This window comes from Lemur catta, chromosome 4 (assembly GCF_020740605.2).
Source record: "Lemur catta isolate mLemCat1 chromosome 4, mLemCat1.pri, whole genome shotgun sequence".
In the NCBI taxonomy this organism is placed as follows: Eukaryota; Metazoa; Chordata; class Mammalia; order Primates; family Lemuridae; genus Lemur; species Lemur catta.
The window spans coordinates 48,807,530-48,829,662 of record NC_059131.1 but is presented as its reverse complement, the minus strand read 5'-3'; the positions used below and the strand labels follow the sequence as shown (position 1 = coordinate 48,829,662).

The 22,133-nt window shown below is 37.0% G+C and overlaps 2 protein-coding genes across 2 annotated transcripts in view; one reads left to right on the top strand and one right to left on the bottom strand.

The window, feature by feature from the left end:
• Positions 1–2,987: 2,987 nt before the first annotated feature.
• MDH1 (malate dehydrogenase 1) lies at positions 2,988–20,654 on the bottom strand. The gene is made up of 9 exons (XM_045549714.1): positions 20,218–20,654; positions 14,661–14,759; positions 13,751–13,847; positions 11,752–11,927; positions 9,814–9,936; positions 5,162–5,338; positions 4,562–4,675; positions 3,922–4,011; positions 2,988–3,325 (listed from the first exon to the last, which is right to left on the bottom strand). The coding sequence occupies exons 1-9, from the start codon at positions 20,218–20,220 to the stop codon at positions 3,200–3,202; spliced, it is 1,005 nt and encodes a 334-aa protein (XP_045405670.1). The 5' UTR covers positions 20,221–20,654; the 3' UTR covers positions 2,988–3,199.
• The window catches only part of LOC123636962 (WD repeat containing planar cell polarity effector), a 316,119-nt gene continuing 314,551 nt past the window's right edge, over positions 20,566–22,133 (top strand). The window contains exon 1 of the mRNA XM_045549710.1: positions 20,566–21,070. The gene's annotated coding sequence lies outside the window, so the exon portion shown is untranslated. The remainder of the gene's footprint in view (positions 21,071–22,133) is intronic.

The following is a 22,133-nucleotide window of genomic DNA, read 5'->3' as shown; positions in this document are numbered from 1 at the left end:
ATGCACTGAATATTTCTGAATTATGGAACAAAAATGGTGTTTAAATGGGAGTCAGATGGGAAAAAGACATTTCTTTTCACTCTATAATCCGTTTGCTTTTTTCTTTTATTAACTCTCAAAATAAATGTGTATTTTTTTTTTTTTCCTGGAAGGATAAACAAAAACTTTTTTCAAGAGTATTTATCCTTGGGGAAGGAAAGGGCTTTTGATTTTCATTTAACACCATTTCATTGATTGTCTAACATGTATGTGTTAGTTTTATTTAAAATATGATTTAACTGGCAGTGGAATTATAGAAAATTTTTTTCTCTTTATGCTTTCTTAAAACTAATCTTTTTTCTTTAAAAAAAAAACAACAACTGTGCTAGCCATCATTCTCTGTTGTTCAGGAAACACTACCAGGGTCATTATCTGTAGAAGCCAACATTCCACTAAGATTTAGATTTATGCAGAGTGTACCTCTTTTGGAAAGCTTTTAAATCCAATTTTAGTGGCTTAAATGTAATGCCTTTTGCCTTGTAATACCCTCACATGTCATTTCCTCAAGTTCTAGTAAAATGCTTAGGAAAGGCATAGTCTTTTCACAAATTATCATACTGGCTGCTTAAAGATACAATTTCCTGGGCCCTGACTGTCCATTATGAGACGAGGCAACAAAATGCTTTGTTTACTCAGTAAAGGTGCCAGGAGTGAACAGTGTGAAGAAATGGCATGAAGAGTGAATCAATTTCACAATGTGAATATTGAAACACAAATCCATGCTTCAAAGGAACAGTTGGTAAGAAATTACTTGTTTCTACAAGTAATCTAAATCTATGCACTTTTATACAGACATACTTTCTTCACATAACATTTTCTTTTTAGTTTTACATGAGGCTGGGTGCAATGGCTCATGCCTGTAATCCCAGCACTTTGGGAGGCCAAGGCAGGAGGATTGCTTGAGGCCAGGAGTTTGAGACCAGCCTGGGCAACATAGTGAGACCCTGCCTCTACAGAAATAAAAATAGGCCGGGCGCGGTGGCTCACGCCTGTAATCCTAGCACTCTGGGAGGCCGAGGCGGGTGGATCGCTCAAGGTCAGGAGTTCGAGACCAGCCTGAGCAAGAGCGAGACCCCGTCTCTACTAAAAATATAGAAAGAAATTATCTGGCCAACTAAAATATATATAGCAAAAAAATTAGCCGGGCATGGTGGCGCATGCCTGTAGTCCCAGCTACTCAGGAGGCTGAGGCAGTAGAATTGCTTAAGCCCAGGAGTTTGAGGTTACTGTGAGCTAGGCTGACGCCAGAGCACTCACTCTAGCCCGGGCAACAAAGCGAGACGCTGTCTCAAAAAAAAAAAAAAAAAAAGAAATAAAAATAAGTTAGCTGGCTGCAGTGGTGTATGCCTGTAGTTCTAGCTACTTGAGAGGATAGGGTGGGAGGAATGCTTGAGTTCCAGGTTGAAGTGAGCTATGATTAGGCCACTGCACTCCAGCCTGGGTGACAGAGTGAGACCCTGTCTCAAAAAAAAAAAAAAAAAAAAAAAAAAAAAAAACCAACAAAAACTACATGAAATTAGTTTTCATGTTTCCAATTAATTCCCTTCTAAAGATATGTTTGATTCTTCTTTTCTGGCTCATATAAAGTACAGAGAAGGTCATGATAGAGGAAGCCAAGAGGAAGGAGCAAAAGCATGTTTTCTTCCTCTTCAGACTTCCTGTCTCCCTCTAGTATCCTTTATTAGCAGATTTTTAACAAGGAACAGCCAGTAAAGAAATGTAGTTTGCAGAATTCCAGGCCCAGTGTCACAAGAATATAGGAGGATCTGTTTGGAACTGAAAGAGGATAACTTAACAAATAGTAACATTCATACTTTCTTTACACAAAATTTTATTAATTCCATATGAAATCCTATTTTTATGCTTCTAATAGTATTAATGGTTCTAAAGGAACTCTTGTTTTTTCTAGATCATATGCAATGTGAGATAGGTAATTTTAAATAACAAATCTAACCAATAAGTATGGGAGCATCCATGAAGAGTACCTTAGGCTCTGAGAAATTTATGATACTACAAGTCTATTATGTGTGAACAATGTGTTAAACACAGGATGAAAAGTCAGACAATGCCTTCTGCCCTCATGGATTTTGGGGAAAAAAGGCTATTTTTTTCTCTCTAGACACTGTCCCTGAAAATCAAAATCCAGATCTAATTAACACATAATTCTGATTAAAAACTCAACACTTAAAACCCACTGAATCTTAAAAAAACCTTTAAAAGCTATTAACTTCAGTATGGTTATAAGAAAGTACAATGATATACTCTGGTTTCTCTTCAGATGGTATAAATCTTTAGCTTTTCACTAAAAAAGCAACAATACTGAGAACCACTTCTTTATTTAAAGTAAAATAGAATTTATAGGTTTCTAATACTAGCAGCATAATAAAAGGCTATTTTTTAAAATAACATTACGTTTCTAGTAATAACCTTAGATTGGGAACTATTAACACTAACATACATATCTGGGGCATTTACTGGTTATGAAATGTAAATGATTCCTTTTCTGTTAAAGAGTAATACTCAAGGGAAGACTTACTGCCATTTTTTCCTATTATGAATATGTTCTAATTTCATCCAATGAAACTGTTAACAGAGTATTATCTGCAACCTACTTACTCAACAGCTAATCTTAAAATCAAATTATCTACAAAGTATAAACTAACCTTTAAGATTTAAAAAATATGATATCAATAAATATTTGCCTAATGCAGGCAATACTTAAAAATATATCCTGAAACAGATTCATTCATTATCATAAGGTGGGTTTCCCTATTCTATTTAAATATAAGAAATTTATGCATTACTTTTGTAACATTTTCTGGCTTTACTGCCTTTCTCTGGTTAAAACAAAAAAAAAAAATCAAAACCCCTTAGGTAGGCTGGGAAACACACAAGTTCATTTTCTGAATAGACACTAAATATCAGTTAGAAATTAGAGTCTGAGTCACTTTCATTTGATTATATATTTATTTAGAATGCAGCACTAACAGCATGATGATGAACTATCACAAATCTATACCAAGAAGCACACAATCTTAAAATGTGGTGTTTTTCACATGTAATTTAAGTATAGCATTATTATTATTTGGTACTATATTTAAAGACGACATTTAGATTCTTCAGCTTTGGAGCATTTAGTAACATCAGAATGATTGTCTAGTCAGGCAGAGGAAAGAAACTCAAAAGCAGTTTCTTTTTCTTCTGCCAGTTCCTTTGCAGTAAGATCCATCTTCTCACGTGAGAAATCATTAATAGGGAGACCTTCAACAAACTTCCAGGTCTTATTCTGTTTGAAAATAATTGCAAATAAGAGATTTACAATTAAACTAGAACTGATCTTCCAGTAAGCAACTTAGCTTGAACTTGTATCTAGAAGTATACCTGTTTTAAGTCTGATTCTAAAGAAGTAAATCAAAATCCAGATCTTAATTAACAAATAATTCTGATTAAAAACTTAACCCTTGAACTTGAAACCCACTAAATCTGAAAAAAATCTTTAAAAGCTATTAACTTCAGCACAGTTATAAAAAAAGAGCAACAATATACTCTGGTTTCTCTTCAGATCATATAAATCTTTAGCCTTTTACTAAAAAAGAGCAAAAATACCAAGAACCATTGCTTTATTTGGAAATAAGATAGTATTTATAGGTCTCTGATACTAGCAGCATAAAAACATAAAGTGTCTAGTGGGAAGAGTTGAATCTTCCTTTCCAAATTAATTTCAATCTTTTAATGATATGAAGTTGTAATACACACAATTTTAAAGCTTGAAAAAAAGGTCTAATTTAGTAAAGGAACATCCTTCTAGACTACATATACCATTCTTAAGAAGAACATATAACTACTTTCCCACAGAAGCGAAATAACTCCAAAATACCTTACCTTGATTACAACAGGGAATGAGTAGAGCAGATCATCGGGAACACCATAGGAGTTGCCATCAGAGATAACACCCATGGACACAAACTCTCCCTAAAAATAACAATGTTTAACATTGTTATGGTGCAGAGGGATTGCTTTATACAACCAACACATGAACTGACAAAAATCAAACCAGGTTGACATTTTCTTACTATGTGCACAACTTCATTACTGTATAAGGAATTGTCACCAGCACCAGGCACTTCCATGACAAGATAACTTTAATGGATATTATTTCATTCCATTGTTCCAAATCATATGTGAAATAGGCCAGAGAAACTTAATTCTCATTTTAAAATGAGGAAGCTGTGGCCCAATATTAGTCTTAAGAAGAAAAAAGGTCACCCCCACCATGTGTCAGGCATTATATTGTATATTTCCATACATAATCTCATTTAACCTTCAACAACCCTGTGTGGTAAATGTCATGTAAAAGATGACAATAGCTCAAAAAGGTTAGAAACTGCCAAAGTCACTCAACTAGTAGGCAGCTGAACTGGGAAATGAACCTAACCCAACTGTTAAGGCTATGCTCTTTTTACATTATAGCATCAGGGGACAAAAATCAAAAAGAGTGACCTGTAAATTACTGAGTCCTTACCTCTGGGGTTCCAAACCAGATGTCTCTGACGTGGTCAGCGATAGCTTTCGCAGCAGACATTGCACTGGATAGTTTTCGAGCCTTGATGACAGCAGCACCACGCTGCTGCACAGTCTGGGATGGGGCAGGCAAAGGTAGCAGTATTACTTGATTATGACAGCAAAATTTTCATCGATTCCAAGTTGACCCCAGGGTGAATGGCTGCTACCACTTAATGTGTACCCAGTGCTGGCCCCACTCACCTAATTCAGTTATAAGCACCAGTCTTTTTGAAAAGAGAAAACTACACAACCCCATAGAGCATTCTCCACACTTCACACAAAGAAATGGACCTTGCTATAAAGATAACCAGATGACTAGAGGGTACTCTAGTTTTTCCCACTTTGACAATCAATCTCAACTACTGATCAGATGGGATCATGACTGGCTTAGTACGATCCCAGAAGAAAGTACACAACCATCAGAGAGATTGGGAGAGGCCTGCTCTTCTTGAGGTTTCCCCTCACACCCCTGGGAAAGACACACAGATCAGAAAACGTTATGTGTCTCACAAGAGTTCTTTATGCTTGGCTGGTAAGGGGGCTCACAGATTTTTCTTACTGTGATGAATTCTCCTTTGAGCCAGCTGTCGTCTTTCAGAGCTTCATAAACACCAACTTCCTTTCCTTGCAACTTCACCTTGGCATGGTTGACATCTGGATACTGAGTCGAGGAATGGTTTCCCCAGATAATGACGTTCTTTACATCATCAGCAGTCACACCAAGTTTAAGAGCAATCTAGTTAAATTTAAAACAAATACATTACTTAGACAAATGCTTTTTATTTCCAATTGTGACCTATTTAACAAATGTCCTTAAGTAAAGATAAAAAGCTTCTGAAACTTCAAGAGAACACAAGAGTTATAGAGAGCATCCTATAGTTTGATTAACTTATTAGTACAGTAGGTTATCCAATGTAAAACATCAACCAAGAGATTAATATTACTTGAAGACATAAATACGATCTTTGTTTCAGTACTCATGCTTACTTGGAGATGTTTCCTCAGTACTTCTGAGCAATCAGGTATTTAGGTACTTTCTCCATATTTAGGTGAAATTTTTATTATGTACCATATACAAATTAATTTTCAAATAATTCTACATATGAAATTTTGGAGTTGCATGGGACTCAGATTACCAAAGTATGAGTGTTCTCATTTTATAGATTAGGGAACTAAAGGAAAGAGGTGTATATACACACACACACACACACACACAAATATAACAGATGTAACCATCTCTAGCTGTAGGTTCAGAAAGCACTTTACGATCCTGCAATACCTTGTCATCACATGTAGTACAGTAGCCACAAAAAGAGTTAGAAAGTTATCTCTCGAAATATTTAAAATAAAATCAGCTTGTCTATTCTGTTATTTGTCTGTAAGTTTCTGTGCAGAAAAGAAATAAATTACAGTTTGGTATACATATAATTTTTTCCTAAGTAGAAAGCAGAATTTATGATGTGGAAGGGAATGTGGGAAAAAATTTTAAGAAGTTGATTAGTCAGTGACAATGTGGGTAATTTTTCTTTTCTTTGTGTAACAGTAAGAATGGGAGAAAAAATTAGTTGTGCCAGAGTCCACAGCTTTAGCACAAATAAATAAAAGCAGCACTACACCAAAGTTCTATGTGAACATTTACCATATAATGACTTAGATGTATATTACAGGTCTTAAACTGAATTTTAAAAAGCCAATCTCAAAAGGTTCCTTACTGCATGATTCCATTTTTGTAATGTTCTCAAAATGACAAAATTATAGGAGGGAAGCAGACAGATGGTTGTCAGGGCTTAGGGAAGGACAGGGAGGTGCGACTATAAAGGGAGAGTTATGAAAGAGTTCTTTTGTGGGTGGTGGAGAAAATCTGTACCTTGATTATGACGGTAGTTATAGGAATCTATAAATGTGATTAAATGTCATAGAATCATTCACAAAGATATATAAAAAACGATGAATATAAAAACTGGTCAAATCTGAGTAAGTTTAGTTAATAGCATTGTGTATAGTTTAGTCAAAATCAACCCTGGTTTTGATAATGCTCTATAGTTTTATAAGATGCCACCAATGGAAGAAGGTGGGGATGGGTACATGGGACTCCTCCTGTGCTATGTTTGCACCTTCTTCTGAGTCTATAATTATTCCAAAATAAAAAGTAAAAAACAAAACAAAACAATTAACCAACCAGCCAACCAACTAATCAAAAAGGATAAAGATGGAAAAAAGGCTGCTAAAGTGTTTGCAATGACTTGACTGGCCTTCACACTAATTTATTCAGTTAAGTAAGGAGTAAGTTGTCTTTACTTTCACTCTGACCCTTAAACCAGTTGAGATTCATTTCTTAAATCCTAAAACAGATGATCTAAAAAATTAATTAAAAAAATTATTTGTTTGTGACGTTTTTAAATCACCTCTGACTTAATCCCTGTTTCATATAGAGTCTTGCAAGTATTGGGACTATTAACTATAATATCAGATGGTTGGTTTCTGGGGTATCCAGCTGTTAATCTGCTCAGCCTATGGGGTAGATAGAGTGGCATGCTGTTCAATGCATACCATTTTCTTATCTGAAAGGACTTGGGAAAAACTGCACTTATACTTACATTTACACTTATATGTATTTAGCTACCATTGTAGAGAAAAAAGAAAACTTATACCTTGGGCAAATAACCCAAGATATATATTACAAAGAATTTAGAGCCAATAACTCTTCTGAATGTCAGCTTCAATTGCTCCAAAGTACAATGAAGACAAAATGCCTCCAGGCCTCTCCTCCTTCAGGCCTCCTTGGCTCCTTTTACTTCCTTTGTTCTTTTTGCCTACCTCTTGCTCCTTTGATCTCTTGAGCTAATCTACTTCTGTCTGAATAGCAAAGGCCAGGTACTTTGCACTCAGCAGATGTAATTTCTAAATATCATTCATGTCATAGCTAGTCTAAATTAACACATACCTGGTATAATAGTTCCTTGCTCCCTTAGATACTCATATCTGTCATTTGATCTGTTAAAGTTTCTTCCCTCAGTAATTTTCCTCCCCCTGGTATCAGCTAACTGGTATTGTCAAATTACCTTGTCAGTAGACATATACACAGGTTTGGTTTACAAATGTACAGGGGAGTTCTACAGATGATAAAACAGTTACTAAGTAACTAAGGTCTCTGAATTTCAACAAATTATGTAAGACTAGTGACCTTTCATGTAAGACAACTTATCTTTGGGCTTGTTATTTTTCTCACTGGATAAACAACTTCTGTTAGAGGAAGAAACTGCTTTGAAAACTTCCTAAAAGCTCTGTGTCAGATTGACCTGCTGAAAAAGTATCTAACCAAGGGCCTGTAAGAAACAAAGAACATGTGCCAAATGTGATGGTTAAAGTTTGATGAGACTGCTTCTTTCTCCTCGCTTTGCTTATTCAGACTTTTGCCCCCATAAGGAAAGCAGTTTCAGGCAGTGGAACAAACTGTCACTTAGTGGTATCTCTGGAAGCAGAATTTTCCAAAGCCTGCCTTCACCAAGGCCTCAGGTGAAGCAGCAAAGAAGGAGGTTTGTCAGAGTCCTCATTTTACCTCTTTCTCCCTAGGAACTAAGTAAGTAACCATTTGGTAATCCAGAGTTTACAACTGCAACATGTATGGTATCTTTTCCTTTTTAAGGGCCCCATAGTACCCAAATCTCCAATCATTCAAACAAACTCTCATTCCTTCCCAGCCACCAGACCCAGCTCATAGTTCAAAGCGCCTCTCAGCATTTTAAGCTTGTTATCCACTGACCCTCTAAGTTAACTGGAATGTTTAGGCTATATCCCTCTTAATAATAAAAACAAAATCAATAATAATAGCAGCCAACCTTTATTGCATTTTACTATGTGCAGGCACCATGCTAAGGGCTTGAAATAGATCTTATCTAATTCTCATAACAACTCTCTGAGGTAGATATAATTATTAATCCATTTTATAGTTTGAATAGACTTTCTCAAGGTATCAGAGATAATAAGTAGACTTAGGTCACTTGATACCATTAGGTAAGAACATATATAAGGATTTGGAGTCAGGCAAATCTAGGTGGCTCCATCATTTACTAGCTGTATGACTCTGAGCAGGTTCCCTGACTTCTTTGTGCCTCAAGTTTCTTACTTGTAAAATAGGGATTATTAATAAGAGGTACCTCATATAGTTACTATAAAAATTAAATGAAAAAATTACATGTGAAGTGTTCAACCTATAGTAGAAGCTTACCAAATGTAAATTCTTTGCTCTTTCACTAGGCATTCTAGAGCTGAAAGATCATCAATTCTCAGTTTAAGGCATGGTTTTTCAACTTAGACCTCACACCCATCTTCTGGTTAAATATAATTTTCTTGAAACTAAACAAAATTCTATTCTCTAGAAGAAAAAGCACTAACTCCCACACATCTAGCAGTGATGACCCATGGATGAGGAGGGATGTCTACAAAAGTGCTAGGACAAAGGAAAGAGGTTATGTCTGAGAAGTAGAAATTTATCATGATTTCTAGGGGAACCAAGACCAGTTACATCTGTGGAAGCCTAGGAAGCTGGCTCAGATGAGTGGCTTGGCTTCTAATTTTTTGAAAAGCTATTGTTAATTCCCTGGTCACTAGTTCCTTGGCATATTTAGCTAAGGCTCCAAGGGGTAAGGGAAATTAACAACAATTAAAGTTTAGCTCCTACGTAGTGAAAGTAGGAAATTTTATGGACACCCATAGAATATTAAAAGGACAGAAAACTGAAAATGAAATTAAATATAAAATTGAAAACTAAAATCTGAATTTGATTTCTTAGCTGCAGAGAAAAAGGAAGCAGAACCACACAAACATACAAAGCCCAAGCCTTTGGTTTTATGATCATCTATATATCAGGCAAAATTAAGTTATGTACCATTATGTGAATGATTTACACTAGTAGCTAATTTTTAACTAGTGTAGCAGAACATTAGCAATTGCATTTAATTATAGTTAGCAATTGAGATATGGTTGAAGATAAAATTAAGTGGGAAGTCCAGCCTCTGAGTCTTCAAGAGAATAGATTTAAAGACTCCCTAAGAAATTTAATAATAATTTACTTTTAATTCAATAAAATAGTTTCCTCCTAAACAAAAATAACAATACAAAAGCACAAACTAAGATTCATTTATTTTAAAAGTGAGAAAATAAGGTTTTCAAGTTGAACATTCATAAGATTTAAAACGCATTTTTTCTTACTTGAGATTTAGCTCGGTTGTGATCCAAACGAGTCAAGCAACTGAAGTTCTCCTTGGGGATGGATGGAGCTGACTTGGAGGCAGTCAGGCAGTTGGTATTGGCTGGGTTACCCACAACAATCACCTGGGATGGGTGGGAGGCACAGAAGAGTTACAGACTATATACTTATTAATTCAACTATCTTAGAATTTGACTGAAAAATGTGAACAAATTGCCTTTGTATCAAGTTTGTATGAGCTAAATATACACAGTATAGTTACTACTGTAGTTTGTAGTAGGTTTCTATCCTCCTTTCTAAACTTTTTTTCCTTGTTAGTGTTTGGTGTGACTACTGAAAACATTTCTTTAATAGAGCCACCATTATGTTCGTAAGTCACTGTCCAGGTAGCAATATCTAAGACCTAAGGCATTTCTATTTTGTTTTTGTGCCAAAACAGAGACAGAGCATTTATCTACTTGCCACATACGCACATTAAAAAAACCCCAAGTAATCTAAGGCTCTATCTTGGTTTGATTTATTCATCAAATTTTCCTTCTTATAAAAGTAGTCTAAGAAAAGAAATTCTAATTGAATAGTTTATTTTAGACAATGATTTGTCTCTGTGAATTAAAAATGTTTCTCAAGCCTGTCTAATCCTAAGAATTACCTGGGCTATTTGCTAAAATATAGATTACTAGCCCCTCATCTACTCAATCAATCTTTGGGATAAAACATTTCAGGCTATTTTTTGCATTGGAGAGGTGTGGGAAACATCAAATACAATACAGCATAGGAAAATGTATACATGGCCTTTTGAAAATATAACAATCTTTTAAAAAATTATTTTGAAATATCAAATTTATAGAAAAGCTGCAAGCATATTATAAAGACCAATTCCTATACCTTCTTTACCCAGATTCTCCAATTGGCTCCCTCTCTCTCTCCTCTATCCACATGCACATAGTATCTTTAGTCTTTTTTGCTTCATCTGAGCAAGCTGCAGACAAGGTAGTCCACCGCCTCTAAGTCCTACAGGGTTAGTGAATATTTCCCCCCCCCAAATTTCCCCAGTGCTAGCAGTACTACAACTCTAAACAGCCTGAATTTTAGCAGTCTGAACAACTTTGTAATCTTTTACTAAAAGACCTATGGATTTCTATTGAACTCATTTCTATTATTTTCTGTTAGTGATTACAGAAAATACAAGTTAACTATTTAAAATGAAGTCCACAGAAAGCAAAAATGCAGACATCTATGAAGCGTCATAGATAGAACGCTATAACTGGCAACTTTAAAAATCTTATAAAATTTTCTTTTACCTTTTTTTGAAGTCAGGATAGGAAAGTGTATGGACATCAGTAAAACCCCTAACCAGCAAGCCTTTTTGCTGTGACAATAAGTTCTAATTAATTGATAGTTGATTGGTAAAAGAAGGCTTACAGTAATATTAAGATATAGAAACAAAATAGCTTCAACACAAAGAGATAGAAAAGGAAGTCATACTGACTTAATTCCTCAAGAGACAAGCATATTAAAATTTCTCTGCATTGAGAAAATCTGACCATTCAGAGGCCACCATCTCCTACTGCTGAGAATAAACACATCCTATAGCTGTCTCCCTCCACAATCACACACAAATCCAAGTGTCTGAACAAATACTCCCACACACAGCAAAAAGTTCTGCCCCTTCTTTATACGTTTAAGAAAGAATATTAAATTTCCATGTCATAGTAATAGGCAAAATATTTTTCAGCACTCTAAATACCAATTTCTAAACTCTAAGAAAAAAAGCCCAGAAAGGGAGAGCTTATCAAGCAAAACTCACTATCTGTGTTTACTGATGATTGCACGGAACTGGAAAAAAGAGGGCAAACAATTTTATTTTCACCTATAGATACTGAAAGCCTAAGTTTCAAATGCTAATAAGGAAAAACCCCATAAAATAAAGCAGTGGTCACCTTCACTGACTTCTTGGCATATTTCTCCAAGGCTGCACCCTGGGATTTGAAGATTTTCACATTTGCTTTCAGTAAATCTTTCCTCTCCATGCCTTCCCTTCTTGGCATGGAGCCCACGAGAATGGCCACATCCAGGTCTTTGAAGGCAACCTCTTCTTTATCTGTTGCGATAACATCTGTGGACATGGCAATAAATATGCAGAACTACTTAAACATCAAAGTCTGAAGTTTTCTTTTTCATAATGAATCTACCCGTTAATTCTTTTACTCATAGCAAGTGCTCACTTTTACATATCACATTGATATACATTTCAGGGGCCTAAGAAAAGAAAGATAATATATGATATTAATTTAACAATCATAACATCAGCAGAAATATTGATAAATTAATTTTGCTTTTCCTATTTCAATAATCTTCATTACAAATATTACACAGCTTTTATCTTTTATAATTATATGTGATACAAGGTATAACTTTTGAAGTAACAATTATTACACTAATTACCACAGATAACACAACTAAGTCATCTAACCTTTAAATTACAATTACTTTAAAGTCTAAGATACCAATCATAAATTAAAAAATAATAAATATTTTTTAAAAGTTTTATGCCAGGGATAATGCTAAGAGATTTATATTATTAGCAAATTTACTCTTCACATTTTAAAGACAGAGATGCTGAGGTTTAGGGATTAACTAGCTGCCATCAAAAGATAGTGGGGCTGTAATTCTAGCCTAGGTCAGTCCAGAGTTCAACCACTATGATACAGTGTTAATCCAATAAGCACACACCACTTGCTATTTGACAAAAGAATGTATATCATTGCTTTCTTTTGTTGACTGTATTAAAAAGGCCATGAACAAGATTTAGCATTTTCAGTGGTAAATTCGTAGGCCAGTGAAGTTGTAGCATAGTCAGGCTGCTATGAGCCCCCAAAAGGGCATATGCAGGAGCACCAATTGGAGGGGGAAAAAAATCCATCTTCATCTTTCCAGCCACACATCCTTATTTGCTGAACCTTACCTTTCCTGTCATAGTCACATCTGCCAGAAGACAAGCTAACTGTAATCAACTGAATAGCTTGGGCAGGGCCATGTATTCTTTTTTTTTTTTTTTTTAAATGAGTTAGATGATAGAGTATCCTTGTAGTAAATGTTTATTGGACAGAGATGAGAATTTATTTTATTTCATTCACAACTTCAGACAGGAAGATATGAGAATTTTGAGGAAGGTTTTCCTTGGGATGTATATGCATTTTGCTGTGTGCAAACTTCCAGGAGAGTATCATTAATTAATCCTTACCAAAAGAAAAAGACCACAATGAAAGTATAGCTAAATATAAATATTCAAATTAGTTTATATTTTAATGAAACTTTCAATGAAATTTAAGACTTATGCCTTACATTTGTGTAACAGTTCAATGATTCTCAAAGGCACTTAGCTGAACTTTTGTGGGTTTTTTCAAACCATACAGTATGATTAGGATAATTTACACGTCTCAACCTGATGACTGGCAGATGGAATGGGACCGTATATGAGGGATCAACTTGCAGAGCAGTGTATGGTTCTGGAGGACACCCTTCAAAATTGAGCAAGTTTTCCATTACACGATGCTATTATTACCACTTAAACAGACTATAAATAACAACACAATATAGACAATTGTGTCTCCATTGTTTACAATGTGTGAGACTGTGTAGACAATCTTAGGTGTATAACCCTTTTGTAATATTATACTTAATTAGTATAATAAATTATATATAGACATGTTGGGGGAGAAAAGTATAGTCTTTTACCTACCTGACATTGGTTATTTCTTGCTTTTACCTGTATTTATTGTTGGTATACCTCTTAATAATTAGTTGTAGTTCCAAAAACAAAAATAAATACTTTAATAAAATAACTTCTAATTGAGAGCCTTTAACAAAAATGTAAAACCTATTTTTTGTAAGGTGTAAAATACTATAAAACCCCTTCTTCTCTAGTCTCTAGCTCACCTTTTAGGAGAGGAAGGGCACAGTCTTGCAGTTCCATCAGGACACCGTCCAGGACACCCATCATGGGGGTGATATCCAACAGCACAAGAATTATAGGCTGCCAAATAGCAAAGACAGCATCTGTCAGTGTAGGTTATGTCATTTAGTCACAAAAAATCTCACATAGCTTTTATTTGGTATGTATACGATTCCTATTAATTAGTCATAGTAATAATCACTTTAGGAGATCAAGGATCTAACACTATGCCACTTTCAGAAAAAGGAATGCTACAAAACCAGCAATGGTTTGCTAATCGACACAGTGAGAGGAATCATCATTACTGAATTTTAAATGAGTACCTGGATAAAACATCAAATTGAAGTGACATGCCATATACCACAGCTTGTTCTTATTGTTAATAGCTGTATAGTCAATTTCAGCTCATGGAAAGCTAAGTACAGTGTCCATGGGTCAAGAGATTGAATTAATGAATACTTTAGAAAAGGATATTAGTATGCATTAATCAGACTTGCTGGAAGTAGGAATGTCTGCTTCCAACCGAGAAGCAGATTTCCTGTCTATTTTGGTTCTAAAGACCATTTATGAACAAGGAAGTTTTGATGAAGCAACTTTCTCACATGACTCTTAACAGTTACTGTCTTAGTGACATCTTCCATTGACTGACCCTTGCTGGTTGCACCAAGTCAACTAAATACAGCACATGGAATAGTTCTGATTTGCAGTGTTTTCAATGCCAGGAAGGGTGCATATAAATACTTTACTAGCTTCCATATATACCAATGTGTCTATTACATTTATTGGGATTACCCATTCTTTCACCATTTTCTAATTTGTCTGCAACTAAATACAGGGTTTTGTTAATAATATTCTTACTTTAATGACTTAAGATTTATTAACACTTGCCCCTACCTGGTCTTTACCAAAGACAGATCCATTTCCAATACTGTACAGCAGTGAATATGCAATTTGACCAGCTGCTCCAGTCACAAGGACTCTGATTGGTTCAGACTGAAATGAAAAAGACCCTTTAAAATCTTATTAAAAAGTACTACTTTATCCTAAAAATATTTAGGATTTTATCTCTAATAAGACAACTACACACTTTAAAAGTGAATGTAAAATTTTAAAGTCTCTTTGCATCTGGATTAGGAGAAAACTAACTTATTGACTTGTTCTAGTAAATATAGCGTGCACAAATCAACTAAGCAACTTATGGAACATGTGTCCATTGGCAGTGTATTATTTAACTCTCATTGTATAGGGAGCTAAAAGTGTTATCCTGGAGTTACTTACATAATCTTACCCACCTTTTTCGAGATATTTTACCACTAAAATAGGCCTAATATGTTGATGTGCTGGGTATACATTGATCCAAACCCTGGTGGCCACTAGAGCCTCATAAATCCTTGTTATGCAAATCCCCCATTTCTATCTGCTCAACAGGACCCTTCACACCCAAGAAGAGGAGTAACAGTGGTTAAAACTTTCCATTTACATTGAGCCAAAACATGTTAATAAAATAATTAATCATGTTTCACATTAACTACCTGGAAGAGGAAAGATAGCCGTTAGTTTTTATTTAGGAAGAAAGAAAAATAAGAAAATGATAATATCTGGATTATAATAAATTTTAGTATTAAATGATAAATAACAACAGCAATATGTAATGACAGTTGACAACCAGATTCCAAGGGAAAATTATTTTTCTTTTCTTTTCTTTTTTTTTTGAGACAAGATCTCATTCTGTTGCCCAGCCTGGAGTACAGAGGCGCAATCATAACTCAGAGTAGCCTCCAACTCCCAGGGTTAAGCAATCCTCCAGCCTCAGCCTCCTGTGTAGCTGGAATTATAGGTGCATGCCACCATGCCTGGCTAATTAAAAATTAAAATTTTGTAGAGATGGGGTCTCACTGTGTTGCCTAGTCTGTTCTTGAACTCTTGGACTCAAGTGATCCTTTGGCCTCAGCCTCCCAAAGTGCTGGGATTACAGACATGAGCCACTGTGCCTACCAAGGGAAAATTATTTTTAAAAGGGAGGAGGGGGAATAAATACAAAGAGCACAATAGTTATAATAGAGAAGCAGCCCTATAGATTTTAACAGACCTTGAACAAAATACAGACACATGGACAAAAATAACTGATATTCAAAGTATAATAATAACCATGAGTCACTGAAAAAAAGGTTAAATTGGGCTTAGAGAATTTAAAAAGTAGAAATATTTCTGTTAAAAAGCACAAAACAATAATGTTTAGAAATTTAATGGGTAATTTTAGTCAGACAGAAAAATTTAATCAAGGTGAACTGTTCCTTTCTCCGACAATGCTGGGTAAATGTCCACTGTGTCACCTCGATCCCTACCCACATGGAGAAATGGCCCGCTGAATTGACTGGGGATGGACGTTTTTTGTTTGTTTTTTTTTTATTTAGAATTCTCTCAGATGAATGTCATGCTTCTGAGAAGGAAGGAGGATGGATGATCTCGAAGTGTCCTTTTAACCTTCTAACCATAAGCTCTGAAGGTCAGCAGTATTCAGCAGTTTGATACCCACAGAAGTCAAAGGGAAAAAAGAAAAAACTAAAAAAGAAGTGTCAACTATTGTAGAGAAATGAATCTGATCATAGCAGACTATGTATGTTTCTTCTTCACAGAGATGTGACCAGGATGGGAATGGGGGCGGGAGGAACTATGGAGAGTTTCTCCCTGACCTTCTGGGTTTCTTCCCCATTTTCTTCACCAACTTTTCCCCCAGGCCTTCTTTTCTCTAAATAATTTAAACAAAATATGATAAATTCCCAAATAAGTCAATTTAAATAAAATACATTTATGTTCCAAAACAGGCTTTAGATTCATAAAAACACTAGAAGTTATTGTACATGATTATTTTCTATCATATATAAAACTATACAATATTTGTGTTCTGATCTGCCATTATTACGAGTCATTAATATTTATAGAAAAATCTTTAATGGCCTATACATGTTTTTTATTCTGTCATTTTACCCTCTTCCCTTGAGGCCAAATAGAGTAGGTGAGAAAAAGGAAATAGAGGAAGAAATTATTCCTCTCTCTCTCTTTAAAATGCAAACTCCTTAAGGTGCCATGCCTTTGTCTATTTTATTTACTGTGGTATCCCAACTGCCTAGAACAATGCCTGGCACATAGTTGGAGCACAAATATTTGCTTGAAAAAATAGCTGGATCTTGTAAAAACTACTACCACAAAGATGGAAATGTTTGAACAGTAAGAACTGTTTGGAAGGACAACTAACATGCTGTAAAAAACATTTTAAAATATTTTATTCATATATACTTGTATTGAGGTTGGAAACTTACTGACCACAATAGTTCCAGCAATAGTTTGCAAAATTATTTGCCTCTAGTTCTAATAATTTTGTCTTATAAATCAACTGACGAACTGTTCTCATTTAATTCATTCATTAAACAATACACCATTGAATCCTTATCTTATACTTGGTACTGTTTTAGGCCAGGGAATCCATTAGTGAACCACCTGAAGGAAACAAGGGGATAAACCAATTCTCTAAAACGGGGCTAGAGAGGCAGTAGAGAGTAGAAATTGAAGAGATAGCCCTAGGAGCCACTCTTTCTGGGTTTAAGTCCCAGTTCCACAACTCATCAACTGTATGCTCTTGGACAAGTTACATAACCTCTGATTGGTTTCCCATGGTAAAATGGAGATAAAAATAGCAGCTTACCTAACAAATTTTAAGGATTGAGAGTTAACATACAAAGCACTAAGAACAGTATGTAGCAAGTATTATAATTATCACTACAGAATTTTCCTCTAAGGACTCTAGTAGCCTGTGGTTTTCTATTTAAAATACATTATTTGTTACTTTCTACTAGACTGTGAGGCCCCCTTGAGAGCAGTCTGCCTTTGACTCAAATTTGCACTCCCACATAGTGTTCAACAAATATTTGTTGAATGAGTGAAGGTCAGGGTAAAGAAAAATATAAACACATACTACTTCAATATACAGCAAGCAGGGATAAGAAATGGGGGAGACCGAATATCACCATAAAGCTTACCTTCCCATAAAGTCACGTGTAGATGGTTAGAATCATGCAGTCAATTTTAGCTGCTAAAAAATGTGTTCACAGTATCACAGTCCTTAGTGAAGGGGTTGTGGCCAACTAATGAACAGCTACTAATTCCACCTTGGCAGTTTCTCTCTGTATTTCTGGGGAAATTACTTCCACTGGTAGGTAATTCTATCTTGTGAAGGGCAGTATGAAGCCTAGTGTCCGAATGCTTGATGATGAAAAGGGAAAGAAAAGTGCACATTTGGTTCTTTCTGCTCTTTTGCAATATTGCAGTTGAAAAGCAGGAGGGTGGGAGAGTCCTGCTGATTTTTCACAATGTTACAGTGCGAACACAGCTTACTATTCTTTGCTCAGATATCTGGGCAGTCAGCCAAGATCCAAAGAAGGAATGTCTTTGCTCTTGACAGGGCACTAATAACCTTCCTGCAGATGCAGACTCTGCCTTGCAAATGTGCTAACTTCTCCATTGTAAAGACTGAATTTAAGTGTTCCCTCTATTATTCCACAGACAGACCTATGTGTTTCTTTTGTACTTTATAATTTATATGTATTTTTATACTATAAAAAGACAAGTAGTATCATTCTGATTCTTTCATACAGTTTATTCTGCTGTCACTCCCTATGGACACAAGCAAAACATTCCCTCCTTTAAAAAATTACTTTGAATTGGCTTACAAAAAATGGCTTTTTTCTAACTCAGTGATTGTTCACGCACTCTCCTGAGGTTGGGAGGTTCTGAGTCATGTCTGAGTTTGCTGTCAGTTCCAGCAAAATGACAGAAGGATTCTTCCTCAAGGACTTTCTCTGTGTTATCTGGCACCCCAGTGACCTTCCCAGTGTGAGGCCTGGCTTGGGCTGCCGTGTAGCAAAAACAATACAAAAATCTGGGGCCCAGGAGCTCTCTGTGATTTTGGAAAAATCATTTGACCTCACCAGGTATATTTGAAGAGTAGATAAAATAATCTCCAACTTCCCTTCTAATTCTAGAATTCTAATATTTTGGATTACAAGGAATAAAGTTATCACGAATCTACATGCTGATAAAATAGTTGTTTGTACACGCAGTATGAGCTGGTATGCTCATCCAGAATCTCAGCTACTAAAAATAAATTTTCAGAATGACCTGGTAAGTATTAAGACACAATATGGCAAAATGGAAAGACTGTGAGACTCTTGGAGCAAACTGTTGTGTGACCTTAAGCAAGTAATATTCATTCTCTCTGGGTCTAAATAAACTCAATTTTAAGATTTGAAGTGGGGGAGTTTGTCAAGATGATCTGTAAAAAGGTCCCATCTTATTCCAAAATTATAAAGTCCAAGGTTCTCTGATAATAACTACCTTGCTTTCTTGCTAAGATTATTACAACAGAAACCACTGAAACCATAATTTCAATGACTATGTTATCTGACAAAATAAGTAGGAAACCTAGGTTTACTACTTACTGGGAATTAGTAGTTGTCCCCATTGTCACCCCTAAAAAGGCAGAAGGAGTAATGTCCTTGCCTTGAAAGCATCTCTTTTCAGGTTCTGGAAAATTTCCAATTCGTTCAAACATGTCCCCATATACTACCCATCCATTTTACTATTTTGGAGATAGAGAAGAAAAAACAGTCTCAACTGTAACACAAGTAACGAAGTGATTTCTCTCAGTCTGATGGCTAATGTCACCTTCAAATAGTGCCTAGATTATTCCTACGTCAGAGTTCCCTCAGCACCCTCTCCCTTTTAGCAGAGACAAGATATGGAGATCCAGGTATCCAGGTCTTCCATAACAAGATGGTTACATTGTATTACAGTTACAAGTAGTGCTTCTGGAATTCATAACATACAGATCAGTAAAGAATATCTGCAGTAGTTATTTGGCTAATGATGCCACCACTTCAACATGTCCTGGCGTTACAAAAGGAGGTCAATGGACAGGTTTTAAAGAACATATTGTGAAATTAGATATGGCGGAAACACGTCTCCTGAAAACGTAGATCGTAATCTGGAGCACCTGGTGAATATTACCATTATAATCAATGGCCTTTTGCTTTCAAGGGCTTTATGACAAAAGCCCTTAAAAACACTGTGGGCGTATGAGGAGAAAAAGGGTTTAGGACACAACCTTACCCTCCCATATCAAACCTTATCATCCTTTTCAAACCCCATTGTCCTTCGGAAAAAACCCGCAGTCTCGTACTTTGTCTCCCCGCCATGCAGCAGGACTGAGATCGTGCCTCTCCAAGGTCAGTGACTTCTCCATCACCGGGTTACTGCCACAATCCCCTTAAGATGAGTCGGGGCGCCAAGGACAGCGCCTTGCACAGCTGCCTCCCAAAAGTCCCTCATGGGCCAAGAAACCCCACACAAGGGAGCGAAGGCCGGAGGTGAGCAGGGGTCTGGGGCCCACACTCACCATGATTGAGAACTGCGCAGACAATTGCAGCACCTGCAAAACGAGCGTCAGGGAGTCAGGTCACCTCTACCGAGGACCAGACTCGGGGAGGACGAGCGCAGGTGTCCGCTAGAAAAGGCTCCGCTCCCGACCGCGGCGCCCTCTGGGAAGTGTAGTCTACGTTGCCCCGGTTCTGGCGCAATCTCTAAAGCGTTTCCTTCAAACGTCGAACTACACTTCCCGAGATCAGAGTGTCTTCTCACGGCCCTCTCCCGGCACTCTTCGGCGATTGCAAAGTAGTCCCGGAGGACGAGACGCTCGGATTGGAGGACGATTGCAAGCGGATGGTTTGGGTTCGGGAGGAAAAGACTTGCCTGTTGGCGCCCTGCAATTGGCGGGAGGAACGGCGTGTGTAGTCGAGGGAGGAGAGACCAACCCCTTAGCGACACCACCCACACGCGGACCACTGAGACTTTATGCTCCCCCAAGGGTAAACGTAGGAGGTAAAAAGATCTTCCGCTGCGTAAAGCTGGGTCGACCCGGAAACAAAATCTTTTTTAAAAAAACCTATTCACGCTCTGGAGGGGCGGGGAAAATTGATATGCCGGGAGGACAGGACAGCTTCGCAGGTTGCTAAGCGACGAGGCGGGAGCGTGCGCACACCCAGTCCGCTGGGGAGCACCTGAGAGAACTGTGGCGGCTGCGACTCCGAGACCGAAGACACCCAGTGAGAGCGCCGCTCCTTCCCGGGTCCTCCTTCCCCAGCGCAGGGAACCCTCTGCTTCAGGTAGTGTCCGGTGGCGAGGCGAGGGCTGTGCGGGGACGCTTACTCTGAGGCGGCCGCAGACGCGCTTCTTCCCCACTCCGGAGGCAGGTGAGCCCTTAGGGTTCGGAATGCGGTGTGCCGCGACCCGCATTGCCTTTACCTACCCGGGTGCGACCTAACGGGCGGGATCCCTTCTCGGCGTGCGGTATTGCGTGGGAATGCAACAGCGTCCTGGAGGGCGCAGTGCCCTGGAGTTCGCCTTTGCCCCGTTGTAAAACGCAGCTCTTCCAAAGTTAAGTCAAAAGTATTTGTTGAGCGTCTACTTTGTGGTAGGTGAGCCTTTCCCTTCCCGGAGCTCACAGTCCACGGATCTAACTTTCTCTAAGCCCTCCGTGAACGTTGGCACTTGTGCCCATTCTATTTTGGAAATTGGATGCGCTTTAAACCATCTTTACTCTTAAAATTATGCCAGACTTGCATTTTTGAGAAAAGGGTGGCAGCTGAATGGGAGACACTGGTTGTTTCAGGCAGTCTCAGCTTGGTAAGACAACTTAATAGGTTTTCATTTAAAATTAATGCTGCCCAAGAGAATTGCTGTGTTCTCTGAAAGATTGTTTCATGTGGGTATTAAAAGGAAGATGTGATGCTCTGGAATAGCATACACGTAATGAAAATCAATAAAATACTTATATTAGATAATATTGTTATAACTTCTGGTTTTACTCTATCACTGACAAGTGAATGCCAACTGGTATCTTTCTGTTTTTCTCTATTTCAGTTTTGGAGGATTTACTATTTTGGGAAAGAAATATAACATCTTACTTTCCTACTTGATGTATCAAAAGCATGTATCATACCTGGATGACTCTTGAATCACTCTGTTCATTTGGCGCTCAGACAACATGGTTTCCTGGTTTTCCTCTTTTGTCACTGGTTGTCCCTTCTCAGTCCTTTCAAGATTTTTTGTTTTTTTTTAAAGCTCTAATCTCTTAACATTGGGGTGCCTGTATTCTTCTGCTTACACTCAATCCCTAAATGACCTCATTCATAGTTGCAGCGCTTCAAATGCTACCTCTGTGCCCCAAACTCCCAAATTCATGCATCTAGTCCTGAATTCCAGACTCCTATGTCTAACTACTTGTTATTTCCACGTGATTTTCTAATAAGCATC